The sequence below is a fragment of the Genypterus blacodes genome, unplaced genomic scaffold (assembly GCF_046128005.1).
Source record: "Genypterus blacodes isolate CSIRO-AG114 ecotype Tasmania unplaced genomic scaffold, CSIRO-AGI_Gbla_v1 ptg000005l_1, whole genome shotgun sequence".
NCBI classification, from domain to species: domain Eukaryota; kingdom Metazoa; phylum Chordata; class Actinopteri; order Ophidiiformes; family Ophidiidae; genus Genypterus; species Genypterus blacodes.
In genome coordinates this window covers 216,334-230,245 of record NW_027466819.1, presented here as the reverse complement: position 1 = coordinate 230,245, position 13,912 = coordinate 216,334, and the positions used below count along the sequence as shown (strand labels likewise).

The window sequence follows — 13,912 nt, the reverse complement described above, 5'->3', positions numbered from 1 at the left end:
AGGGAAAATTCCACTCTGACCTCTGACCTCACAGCGTTAAGGGTGCTAATTAATATCACACAATAACGACATCTGACGAAACAAATGTCTCACGCAATGGACGGGTTGATTCATGAGGGACAATCTGAGATGATGGAAGAGGACGGTATGACGGAAAAGGTATCATCATCATCATCGTCGTCGTCGTCATCGCCATCTCTGTTTCCTATACACCTCACACACACATTCAAAAAGCCTCTGAGAGTGGGAGTAACAGCAGGCGATGAGAAAAGGAGAAATAGAAGGTGTGTGTTTGAGAGTCTGGTGGCTTTTCATGCACAGTTTCCTCCACCTACATGTCATGAGAGAGGTCAGAGGTCATGGACGTTTGAAGTCACCTCAGGTATAAATTGCTTCACTGTCAGAGGACAAACTGCAACATACAATCAAAACATCACATCAGCAACTCTCACTGTGTGAAGCAAAAAGAGAAAAGTCAAAGTCTGGCAAAGTCTTTATGTAAGCGGTGTGTGTGTAAGCGGTGTGTGTGTGTGGTCGTGTGCACCTTCAGGTTCGGCCAGCCTAAGTGCAGTTGTATAGTGAAATAACCCACGCAGGGCACAGGCATCGCTGGCCGAAAGAAAATGATCTCTGCAGCAATTTAGTGGGAACTTTCAGCTGCAGTCCCTCGAGGCCGCGGCGAGGATGTGTGTGAACGCTTAACTGCGGCAGGAGCGAACTGAATCCTGCGTGAGCGATACGTGCATTAGTTTATGTGTTTATCGTATGTTAACATACAGATAAAAGTCAGGAGTGTGTTTGCAAGAATACAGTGCACAAATCCACGGGGAGAGAGATTCCAGAGATTAACCAAAGAAGGAAAAGGGGCTCGAATTCAGAACATAACTCACATCGTGTTTCCAGTGAACAACATGAAAACATTGCAGGTGTTTTGCTTCAGTCATGACTCCTCTGCCTCTCCATTATGCATGAAGGCCAGAGCATATGTGGAGCTAATTTTAAAACTCATCTCGAGGAAGACAAGTCCGCTTTTATTTTCTGAGGTGACAAATTTCTGATTTTCTAATGCACTTGTGAGTGTGAGAGAGAGAGTCTGATAATAACGAGTGTCTCTCTATCTATGTGGAAAATCAGGGATCATGACAGGGATGATTGACGTGGATATAACACAGCAACATGGTGACATTGAAGGAAATCAAGAGTTTCATACTGTCTCAGTCACAAAAATGTTCTTTAAACTGTTATTTTCTCACTGCAACACTTATGGAATGAGATTGCCATGACTACAAGGACATGTACCTCTTTTTTAAAAATACATTTCACTGCTGCTCTGCTGCCCTCTTCTGGCGACAAATCAAACCGCCACACATATTTACGTTAAATGGGCCTTGCTGCTGGTAAAATGACGGCCTGGATCATATGTGAATGTAAATGTGAAGCTGTGGATAAGAGAGAAGGGCGACGACATCTCTGTGCTTGTAAAGTGTGTGTGTGTGTGTGTGTGTGTGTGTGTGTGTGTGTGTGTGTGTGTGTGTGTGCGTGCGTGTGTGCGTGCGTGTGCGTGTGAGGGGGTGGTGGTGTTAATGACATGTCAAGTGGTGTAGGTGTCACGTGGTGTAAAGTTGATTAAAAGCGTTTGCAGATCTCGTCGCTTATATAAGCCGCGTCACCGCCCCTGACAGAGCGCGCGCTGCCTGATAAAGTAGTGCGGCTTTATTTTGGGAAACGCTATCTATGGACTGATAGAAGAAGAGGAGAGGTGTGTGTGTGTGTGTGTGTGTGTGTGTGTGTGTGTGTGTGTGTGTGTGCGTGCGCGCGCGCGTTGCACTTTCCATTCAGATTTTATTGCCCCCACCCACCCCCCCCCCCCCCCTCTCTGTGAGTGTGTGTGTGTGTGTCTACTCCACCCAATAAACGCATCTGTGTGATAGAGAGAGCTCCCACACACACACGCACACACATGCGCGAGCACACACAGCACCAAGACAAACTGGCTAAACCGCTTCAAGCTTTAATTAAGCTTCTCTCAAAAATGATTATTTTTCTGTTTGCGCGCAATCTCTGCTGTGTGTGTGCGTGTGTGTGTGTGTGTGTGTTTGTGTGTGTGAGAGAGAGTGTCACCGTTGATGGATGTCAGTCCCCAAAAGTGTTTGTGAATTGACGTGTTTGTGCGGAGACGTTGCTCAGCAAATTGCTCAATTTAACCAGAAAATTTAATTTTTGCACATTGGTGAGGCTCTCTCTCTCACACGCACGCACACAAACACACACACACACACACACACACACACACACACACACCAGCCAGCCAGCCAGCCAGAGGAGTAATTAAGTTATTTATAGCCAGGATCGTCAGGAACACTATAACAACACAAACACCTTTTTCAACTGTGTGGATTTCACTGCAAACGTTATCTCGTTATAAACATCAGTGAGATGTAAATGAGGCCATTTATCTGACAAAGAAGCAATCAATTTACTTTCCAAATCCCTTTCAGTTGTAAGCATCTTGATTACACGTGACAGAGCTTGTTAATGTAATTAGTCTCCATGGGTATCCAAGTCTAAACACACAAATACTGTTGAGGGTTTTTTTATTATTCCATAAACAAAAGCACATTTCCCTTTTTTTTTCCTTTTTTCCTTTTTTTTCTTAATCCAGTTTTGGGAAGAGGGTGTGGGCCCTGAACGTCACACCAAAGTCAGCTTCCAGCGCGTGAACTTCCCCAAACTTTCGCCGCAGCTGGAGTCGACTCGCAAAAGCACACACACACACACACACACTCTGCGGGGGGGAGCGATGTGATTTGAGGCTCGGGGATCGACGCACAAGATTCTCTGTTAGGAATATTTTGTTTGGGAAGTTTTTTTTGGGAAGGATGGATCGCCGGAGCGCAGAGGTGAACTGGCTGCGGACCGTCTTCGCTCTGTTTCTGAACCTCCATGTCACTTACGGGACCCCTTCCTCCTCGTTTGACCTGTTCCACGGCCCCGCGTATGCCGGAGTGGTGCAGCGGCACAGAAACAGGTAGGTGACGGGACGGGACGCGCTTTGATTTAGGTTCTGTTTAACACACACACACAGGTCCGTAAATGGACTTTCTGCGCTTGTATCCAGCTGGAAAGATGCGGATTCTCGTTCTTGCGTAGTTTCCAGTTTTCCTATTTCCCTCCCTGCGCCGTTATCGCTCTGTGGTTATATTTAGTTGGAGTTTGTTGGTCTTTGCTAGAGGTGATTGATGCAGATAAACGCTGGAATGTCTCCGATAAGTGCAGTTCCAGCTGCTCCAATGAATCAAATAAAGAAATAAAACACACAGTGCAGTGCCAGTTTCATTGTCACAGTTTAATCCAGTAAAAAGTCGATTCAATTTCAATTCTGTCAACAAATAATCAAACGATTCTGTCGTCATTACAAGTCTTAAATGTAAAAATGAAATATGACACAAACTCATTTTCAGCATTATCATAAATACATTCTTGTAGTAGGCGGTTAAAGGGTGTGATCTAATCTTATCCAATCCAATCAAGATTTGATTGGATTTTTTGAGACTCAACATACCAATTAATGTTTGCTGAAAGAATTGATTAAATGTTATTGTACAGGAAAACAAGGGGATACCAGATCTACACATGTAAGACATAAACATCAGATAAACTGCAGCAACACGGTGACATCAAACCTTGTACTCCAAACATTTGCAGACCAGATGAATTGGGCGTTGTAAACTGAATGTGAATGTGTTTGTCCATGCTGGTCTGTGTGCGGATCTTCCAGGCTTCGTGTTCTGGCCTGAGGCTCCACGGGAGGCTCAGTGCTGTTTTGCATCATGCAGGATAAGCGGGCAGAGAGAAGGGATGAATGATTCTGTGGACGATAATTAAATTGGTGTGCTGACAGTAATGAGGCCTGACTTCAAGGACAAAGTTTAGTTTCACGAGAAAGCAATTTAGCATGTGTGCGTCATATTTTTGCCTATTTTCTATTGCGAAAGAGCTGAATTTATGTATGTATCTGTGTCTGTGCTTCTCCCCTCAGGAACTGGTGCGCTTATGTTGTGCATAAGAACGTGAGCTGCACCGTGCAGGGCGGCGTGGAGAGCTTCCAGGAGCCTGTGGTGGCTCCCTGCCCAGCCTATCAGCCTGACTGCCAGCAACAAGTGACGTGAGCATCAGAGCAGCATGGCAGAAGGGTTCAGGGATGCATGTGTAGATGTATGACACAGAGCAGATTTTGTGCTACAGATGTTCCCGTGAGACACAGTTGTCTTGTGACAGAAATATTCAAGGAACGTTAAATGCCAACAATGTCACAAAACGGCAAAACAAAAGACATTAAGTCCCTCCAGTCCCTTACATTTTAAGTTTTCCTCCTCTGCTATCTGTGGTTTAGTTTAGCTATGAGATCCCATGATAAAATAATACACTGTTTGAAGGAATCTTTTCCACTATGCTGTGGGACAGATCCCTAGAAATTGATAACTCCTCGCCCCAGAACTTTTCCAACTTTCCTCTAAAAAGCTGGCAAAGAGAGCAGACGCAGGGTTTTTCCATTATCATATGCAAGTATTGACTTCTCCCATTAGCTCATATTGGGATGAGACTTAATCTTCTTCAGTACAGTCACAGTGTCAGATGTCATTTGGCTCGCAGCTTTCAGGTTTCCGTCTTTCCGTCATTAGTCAGGCCGGAGCAGGGTTATCAGTCGGATGACAGTTGGGAACTGAGCGCAGATGAATGTTTCAATCTTTCAAACTTTCCAGATGTTTCGCATGACACGACCCAGGCCTTCAGGGAAGTGATGTCATCTATTGTTTCTCCAGGAAATGTTTACTTTGGATGGGAAGTTAAATATTCTTTGTAGTGGGTAATGTTAGAGAAGGCCAAAGTGATTGCAGGAATCAAGTAGTAAACAGAGATGTAAAAGAAAATATTAGACCTGCATATTGCAACATGAACAAGCCAGAGTAACTGATAAACGCAGGAACAACACAGAAGCATTGGTTTCATCTTAGAGTACGACTCTGAGCTGTGTGTGTGTGTGTGTGTGTCATACACTTTGTTTTGCTCTGTTTTTGTTTAGATACCAAACTCGGTTTCGGCCGACATACAAGGTCGCCTTCAAAGCCGTCACAGAATTGGAGTGGAGATGTTGCCCCGGTTACCAAGGTCGAGACTGCAAAGATTTGAAACCAACTCAAAACCAACATGCGGTGCAGAGAACGCAGCCGTACCTCCCGCCAAACCCTGGCTACACAACCAGACACACACAGAGTAAGACACACCCGTTCACTCAGTCAAAGTAATATGCTGCTGTTCTGTTTGTTGTTCACGTAAAATCATTTGGTTTCTGTTCTCTGATTTCAGGGCCGGAGCGTAGAGAGACAGGGCACCATGAGACAAGGCATGGCGGTGCAGATAAGGTCCATCTCCTGGAAGGTGAAGTCCAGCGCCTCTCTCAGACGGTCCAGGACCTGCAGGCCGCCTTGACGGGTTTAACCACCAACCTTCGCACAGATCTACAGGAAGACACCAATAAGATGCTGGTGAATCTCCTGAACAACATGCGCCCGCCGGACAGCGCTGCGCCCGCAGGCACAGAGGAGAGCCCTGCGGTGGTAGACGGTCACCAGGCTACCAGAGGTGGGATAGTAGGAGACAGAGGCGTAGAAAAGATAGTGGCTCGGCTGGATGACATCAATACTGCGTTGAAGAGCAAGGACGAGGTTTTGGACGACCTTAGAGGGACTGTAACGAGTCACGAGGGGCAGATTCGTCTCCTGATGGACGCCTCGCAGGCTCAGACTCCGACCATGGTGGAAGCGAGCCCTCCGGCCGACCTTGACGTTTTCCTGACCTACATTGATGGGAAATTTGATAAGCTGAAGAAGGAGCTGGATCAGAACATGGAGGACCGGATGGCCGAGCTACAGACCTCATGCAACGACCGCATTCAGACCTTGGAGAAGACCTGCGAAGAGGGTTACGACAAAGGTCTGACCAGCCTGACACAGCTGGTGGACAGCAAGGAGGCCGAGCTGAGGAAGGAGATCCGAGCGCTGCGTTTGGACATGACGGCCGCAGACGGACCCATACGGACGCAAAGGCAGATCGATCCATTCAAACAGGAAGACGAGCACAGCGACCACAAAGACCTGTGGCGTGAGATCGACCGCATTGCAGAGGCTCACCGAATCCTGAATGCTCGTCTCGATAATGAGCTGGCACATCTGTCCATCCCTCAGCCGGACGTCGAGTTTGGTCCGTTCATCGAGGAGCTGGAGGCACGAATCAATGTCACAGAGCAGAACGCAGAGACTCACTGCTTCTACGTTGAAGAGAAGCTGACCCGTACCATAACGGAGGAGGTGGCAGCTCTTCGGAAGCTCCTGGACGGTATGGAGGACCAGTTCACCAACGTGCTGGTGGAAATGAGTAACTCCTCCTTCCCTGGAATGTTTGGCAACTCCATGGACGCGATGCAGACAGAAGTTAACAACAACAAGTTCCTCCTCCAAGGTTTGGACGATAAGGTCAATGCTGTTGGGGAGTTGTGCTCTGCAGGATGTTCAGGCTCTGGAGTTCCTGCGGCTGAAGGAAGCTCTTTGCCCATATTGAGCGTTGTGAAGGACCTGCGTGTGAACAGAAACGACTTGGATGTTCTTAAGACAGACGTCACCGCCAACACAGACAAGCTGAAGCAACTGGAGGACATTATTGAGATACAGGCGGTGGGGCATGAAATACGTGCCAAGACGATGGACGACTTCCAAAGAGGTTTGATTAATCTGCAGGATAATGTGATTGGTTTGGCTGGGGCTGTTAAGGGCTTAAGTGACTCCCTGAGCAAATATTCTCAGGATATGCACAGAGTGAATTCCACGTGCTGCCAGGCCGAGAGTCCGCCGCGGAGCAGCTGGCCCTCGGTGGGCGAGGGGCCCGGGGGTCACGGCGTCACAGACAGCCAGGTGGAGGAGCTGAGGAAGAGACTGGACCTGCTGGGTGAGACGGTGTCTTCCGAACTGAGACGATGCAAAGAGAAGACGGAGGGAGTCACCGGGGAAGACCCTGCGTGCCGGGGGTTAGACGCCATCTCTGCCAGTATCAAAGAAGTAAAGGGCGATCTAGAGAGGCACATACGCGGCCTGTGGGACGGAGTCCACGCCGTGAACGCCACCTGCAGGGATCACATCACGAAGTTGCAGGCGCAGCTCTCCTCCATGGCCAGACACGTCCTCAAAGACGCCGCCAATGAACCAGGTGAGTTGTGTACTGATAAGCACTGAGGTGATGAAGATGATCAGATTTGGTCACGTGTGGAGGTTTATTTTTACACTGTACCACATCAGGTTCTCAGATTAGTGCAGCGAGGTACGGAAATAGCCAAAATATAATAAAGAACCAACATCAGGTCTCTCTACTTCCTCCCTAACTTCTACCATGTGACACCGTGATTAACATCTGTACAAACACAAACCTTCCTGTCAGCGCTCCCTGCCTCCAATGAATTGTGGTCGGTTTACACGGAGGCTTGGAGCGGGATCAGATCCCACGGAATGGCCGCAGGGTATTTCCCGGAGCGGGGAGGACAACAGTTCAACAGTGCCTCTCGGTGCCTGGGACCCCCCCACCCCCGTCCCCGAGTGTGTCATTCAATATGTCCGAGGCACCACATTGAAAGGTTCCTCTGATTTTAGATTGGTACCCAGTTAGTTTTGATGTATGGGACGCGGCGGGTGAATTAGAACCTGAGCCGATGTTTTTAATGCAGCTGGGTTCAGCTCGGTTTGCATCCCGGTCTCGGCGCTCCTGAAGCGGCGGTTTGATTTACTTTGCGCCTCGCCGCTCCCACGTTCCGTCCTTCCTCTCGCTCCCTTTATGAACGCGAGGCTGTGAGGTCGTCTTTCACACACCATAACACAGGCTTCTTCTCACTCATACCAGACATCACGGAGACCGCCACCTTCCCCACCGCACCCCCATCCTTCGCCTTGACGTTATGTACATGCGCCAACCTCCAGAGATTCCCGTAGAGTGACCTCAGCCCCGATGTGTGTGTGTCTTGCGTGGCGTCTGGTCCTCATTAAGGGCCCTGACTCACCACTGGAGAGAGAGAGAGAGAGAGAGAGAGAGAGAGAGAGAGAGAGAGAGAGAGAGAGAGAGAGAGAGAGAGAGAGAGAGAGAGGGAGGGAGGGAGGGAGGGAGGGAGGGAAGAAACAGGGGCTCCACACCCAGGACCAGATGCTTCCACTACCCTCAGCTGTGACGTCATGAGTTGGGGGGCCCCTATCGCCGGCGGTGCCTCCCGTCCTCCAGCGGCTCACAAGGCCGTCGTCCAAAACAACGGTATGATAGAGACCTGAGGAGAAGCAAAGGGGCGGCGGGCGGGAGAGGGAGAGTATTAATGACTGAATGACTGTGGTGTGGAGAGACGGAGAGTGTGAAGCGAGCAAAGGCATCACGATTTCTCCTCGCGCCAAATACGGCGCTGATATTAGATTTCGTGACCTTACATGGAACATAACGCTGCTTCTTCGACTCTTCTGTGTGCGTGTGTGTGTGTGTGTGTGTGTTTCTTGCACTCCACCTGGATCGAGAATTGTTTATCTTAACGTTTTTATGAGCTGTTATCACACAATAGCAAACTCCCGGAATTTTTTGTGTCCATCATTCCTAACGCCTGAGGGCAGATCAGTGTGTGGCACCTGGCTTCAGATCAGATCAAGTTTCCATGTAAGATCCTTTGGCTTTGGTGGGAACCAACTGAAACGTTTCCTCTCCATCTTTGACCCGATGTCGTCGTGGCAGTCACATGAAGGCGCCTGAGGGGAGGAAAAGCTGCAAACAGATGAAGTGTTGTAATAAGATCGCTGCCCAGATTAAGAGGAATAGCTTCGATCTTACACAATGCGACTGGCGAGTGGAACCGTGTGACTTCAAGTTGCTTGAATGTTGGCACTGGCAGTTGCTTTCAGGAGGAGCTGCTGCCATGACGCCGTGTATGCTTTCTCTCGCGGTTTAGCGACGATTTCACCGTCCACGGAGGTGCAAAGTGAATTTTCACAGACATTTTCCGTTCTGGGAGGTGAGGTGACCCCACCCTCAGCTCAAATCTCTCTCTCTCTCCCCGCCCCCCTCGCTCTCTCATCTGTGTCCTTCAGTGAATGGCAGAGGACTTGATAGTCTCTGTAAATTGAAATGAATCCTTTGATTTCACGGATCAATGTCTGGCGATTGATCGCTCTGACTTTTTAGCGGAGAGACGGGCGAGCAAGATGAGCTGTTGAGTGTGATCAGGGAATACAAGAATAACAAGACTTCAAAGGCCGTTTGAAGTCAAAGCTTGTCTGTCAGGGAGGAAAATGGAAGATTGTGTTCGACACCGCCACACACATACACACTGCATATATTCAGTCAGCGGCAGAATTATGAGGGGTGTGTGTGTCGGGAGGTGATTTTACTGCAGATCTTCCCTTGGAGAGCTTTCTGGAGCTGCGAGCTGAGGTGTTTCCATCCAGGAGCTCCGACCCCGGGGAGCCCATCTGGAAGTCTTCAGGAGGAGACTGGAACCCAGACACACACACACACACACACTGGGAATCCCTAAGGTGTGCCACACGCACAACCCCCTTCGTCATTAATATCGCCGGTGGATGAATGAGGGCCGGGGCCGTGGGAGAGCGCCAACGTGCGGAAAATGGAGGGAAAAAAGACGAAATTGCGAAAGAATGTGAGCGATGCGTTGCGTGCGCGTGTGTATGTAACCGCCACACCCTGTGACGCTGCATGGCCCCTGACACCACTTTTCCGTGGTGAGGTCGGCCTGTCCGCTGCAATAATCCTGGGCGCGCTCGGACACACAGCACACTCACACACACAGACACAGAGTCACCTAAGCAACAGTGACTAAAGCCTCCTCCCTCCCTCCCTCCTCTTTCCTTGCAGTGTCTCAATCCGCCTGTGAGCAATAACATCTGGTTTTGGTGGTGCACTTGGTTACACCAGAGCTCCGTGTGTGTGTGTATGTGTGTGTGCATTTCTGTGTTATTTGTGGTTGCCCCCTTAGTGAGACACAGGCTGAGAGCTCATGGGAAATATGCACTCAGGCAACCAGCATCCTGAAAGAGGCATAGCCAGGAAATGAAGAGGAGATTTCTGATTTACTCATCGCTACGTGATCGCTGCTTTTAATCTGTTTTGGATGAAACGCGAAGGTTTCTGAGTGACTTGTGTTTCTGCTCGCAGTAAGAAAGGTTGATGCCTGATTAAGTTTTATCTGACGAGGAGAGAAACGTTGCTCACTCGCTTCATTATCAGACTCACTCTGCCTCACAGATCTCTGATAGCGTTCCTCATGTAGCCATTAGCAGCCATTATTAGGCTTCCTGGATGCCAATATAGAGTTTCTGCCTCAACCCAAATGCTTTTTCCATCAAAATATGAGAGCAGTTGAAAGTATCCATACTTTAACCGCATTATCTCCAGAAATCACATTAAAGTTTGACTGATGACATTACGTTAATCCTATTTCTCGTGCGCCATTCGTGCCCAGATTGTCCACAAGGTTGATATTAGATACTTAGAGACAAACCGCTCATTTAATGCTCAAAGGCCTTTTTAGCATACAGTTCCTTTAAATACAGCATGAAACAATCTGTGTGTGCCCCCCCCCCCGGGTGTGAGGAGGGGCCGACACAAAGCAGGCACTGTGATGTGTGTGTGTGTGTGTGTGTGTGTGTGTGCGTGTGTGTGTTATCTGTCCCCCCTTGTCTCTGCTCTCGCCTCAGAGGCCCAGCTGATCTCTGCGGCCCCCCCGGGTGGGGTTTGGGCAAGTAACGGCACCAGCTGAGCGCCATTACTTTAATTTGGCCTGTCATCAAGATAGAAGTCATTAAGTGAGAATTCACAAGAGAGGGGGGCGGGGCTTGGTTTGACTACGTATGAGAGAGGAAACAGGGGGTTTATGAGTCTGTTGTCTCGCTTTCATCGTGTTAATTGGATAACAGGAAGCAGTAATGGGAGAAGAAGCGTTGGATGGATACTACAGGCGTCATGCGGTTATTTACTGATCTTGTCTCTGTCTCGGTTTGTAAGGGATGACCTTGAGGCCACAGGGTCCCGCCGCTGTACCGGATTCAACACAATCCAGACCCAGAATAGTGGCAATCCCAGAATTCCACATCCCCTTCATCATCTCTCGCAGCCGCCAACCAGCGCAGCCCAACATACACCTCCAGCCCAACGTGCACCGCCAGCCCGGCCAGCCCAGTCAGCCCTCCAGACCGCAGCAACCCGGCCAGCCCAGGAGGCCGGTGGAGGAGGCGGGCGAGGCCGGACCCCCGGGGTTCTTGCGTAGGGTGACGGTGCGGAGGGGGTCAGAGGACTCGTCTTCTATGCCGGTGAAAGGGTTCGCCGGAGCGCCAGGTGAGTGATGATGATGATGACATGTGGAAAGTTCTGATCGAGCCACTTTCCGCTCTCACAGTCTTCCAACAGTGTTCCTTTGAGGGTCAGCTCTGGAAGGCCAAGAGGAAGGCCAAATTCCAAATCGTCCTTTCAAAATAAAAGTCTCAATCCAAAAAAAGGTGTAGCCCCACTAAAAAATACCGAGCTCCATTTACTTTGCAAAATAATTTCAATAAACTAAACTACTGCTCCAATCTTCCACAATCTGAAATATTGCTGCTACAGGAATGCTGAAATGGGAAATTTGTCCTCAACTGCCGTGACATTTATCACATTCCCCTGAGGCAGCTGTCATCATTTTGGCACCAAGGACGACTCAGCTCAGGCTGCATTAGCCCAACAGTCTAAGCTGCACACAGGAAGATTAACTTAATTCCAAATTTAGCAGAAAATAATGCTGAAAGATTCCTATTGTTCTTCCTCTGAGCCAAACACAATGACATCATTCTAGAGGCCTGTTTGTTGTTTTCAACTGGAACAGCACAAAGAAGTTTCTGAACAAAACGCTGCCCTCCTGCTTGGGAGCAGTTAGATGGATTCACAATTCCTGAAGTAGCTGAAACGGATCCAGAGAGCCGTAATGCAGCAGTATAGATCATAACATGTTTGGGTTACATTTATACTTCAGTCTGGGAAAGCAGCCCACAGTGGCATCATCCCTTCAGAAGCCAAACACCACCTCAGGCCAGCGTGGGCGCTCGCTAAACTCTCCCTTCAGATGTTTGTTTACATGTTGTTTTGAGTGTACAAGTCGTGGTTGACATGAACTCATTAACGCCATAACTATCTTATACAGTAAATACCTGAAATCCCCGCTGCTGGTGTATTTATGGTTCGTTCCTCTTGCAGGCTATCCTCCTGTGCAGCCGGCGTCTTTCAAGCCTCAATTAACCAGACGCCAAGGTGACAAATCAGTTCATTATCAGGTTCCCTCTGTGCCACCTTGCCTGATTGAAGGATGTCTCGCGCATTAACACCTGATCTTTATTCTTGCAGCTCCTGTAGCAGCCAAGGTGCCCTGGAACCCCATGTATCAGACTCCTGTGGAATCTCCAGGTACAATGCATTTGGAAATGGAATCTTTCCTGAATCTTTGTCCAAATCTGCTCATCATCATGTGGTGGCAAACGTATCTGTCTCCAACTTCCTGTGTCCTCTTCAGTTTCAATAGACAACAGTGCCTTCACAGATCCCTTCTCCTTCTCCGCCGGTCTCACCCAGCAGTCCTTCTCTGGAGACTTTGGCATTATCCGCTTCAACAGAGTTCTGGTCAATGACGGCGGCCACTACAATCCTCACACAGGTATGGAAGACACATTTATACGTCCATGATGTAGATTTCCCTCTATTATTGTCATTGAATCCTCCTCTTTGTGTTTTCCTGTTTGAAGGTGTCTTCACTGTCCCCGTGGACGGTCGCTACCTGGTTTCAGGCCTGTTGACTGCGGCGCAGGGCAACCGTGTTGAGGCCGTGCTCTCCGTGTCCAACCGCAGCGTCCAGAAGCTGCGGAGCTCGGCGGGAGGGTCTGATGCCAGCCAAGGGGGGACCTCGGCCTCGGGGGGCTGCGGCTGCGGAGGCTCGGTGTCCTTCAGCTCCATCCTGTCCCTGAGGAAAGGGGACCGCTTGGGCCTGGTGAGGACCGGAGGCCAGCTCGCCACCACAGACGCCAGAGAGATCCTGTCCACCTACAGCGCCATCTTCCTCTACACGCCACACAGCAAGAGATAGCCGGAACTCTGCAAGAACTAGTTTGCTCCCGTCAGGAGGAAACGTTGAACAAACGACAGCTTGACGTCGCTTTTTAATCACACGGCTTCACTGTCTGGAGATTTACAGTTACAAGTCATTTGCCAAAGATACTCGAGTGCAACAGGCAGGAATGTTTCTAATATATTTAATAACCAGTTTACCTTTTTGTACCTTGTGTGAATGTCTCTGTGTAAAAGTGTTTATAAATTAACAAATGCATTAAGTTTTATTTTTATTTTAACAAAACGATCTCAGAGACTCAATTTACAGCGCGGTTAACAGTCAGGCAGTAAAGCTTGAGGACTCACATTCAGCTTCAGCTTCCTTTGTAATCTTCACTTTAACCCTTTCATCCTGTGTGACTGTTTGTGTGACTTTGCCCACAATAACATTTCTCAAATTTTATATATTTGCACAGCTAAACCCTTTGTACATAGAGGCTGTATCAGGACTCATATTTATTGAAACTCAATTGTGTTACAATGTAGCATTGAGGTCCGTGTTGATTGTTAATGATATAATAAAGCCCACGCTGTGAGAAGTCTTCCTCTCTTTGCTTCTGAGGGTTAAAGTGTTACACAAAGAGTCGATCGATGAAGCAGCTATAGTATTTTGGCTTTAGTTTCAGAAACTATTGAGAAAGACGAGGGATAGAAGGGAAGAGGAAATTGATTACGTAATGTGGGTGTGGGTGAA

General features: G+C 48.6%; 1 protein-coding gene across 1 annotated transcript; it reads left to right on the top strand.

The window, feature by feature from the left end:
* The first annotated feature begins 2,709 nt into the window (after positions 1-2,709).
* emilin2a (elastin microfibril interfacer 2a) lies at positions 2,710-13,757 on the top strand. Its single transcript, XM_076147904.1, has 9 exons — positions 2,710-3,028; positions 4,040-4,165; positions 5,084-5,274; positions 5,368-7,260; positions 11,095-11,424; positions 12,316-12,369; positions 12,463-12,522; positions 12,629-12,769; positions 12,858-13,757. Exons 1-9 carry the CDS (start codon positions 2,880-2,882, stop codon positions 13,193-13,195), a joined length of 3,282 nt encoding a protein of 1,093 aa, XP_076004019.1. The 5' UTR covers positions 2,710-2,879; the 3' UTR covers positions 13,196-13,757.
* The last annotated feature ends 155 nt before the right edge of the window (positions 13,758-13,912 follow it).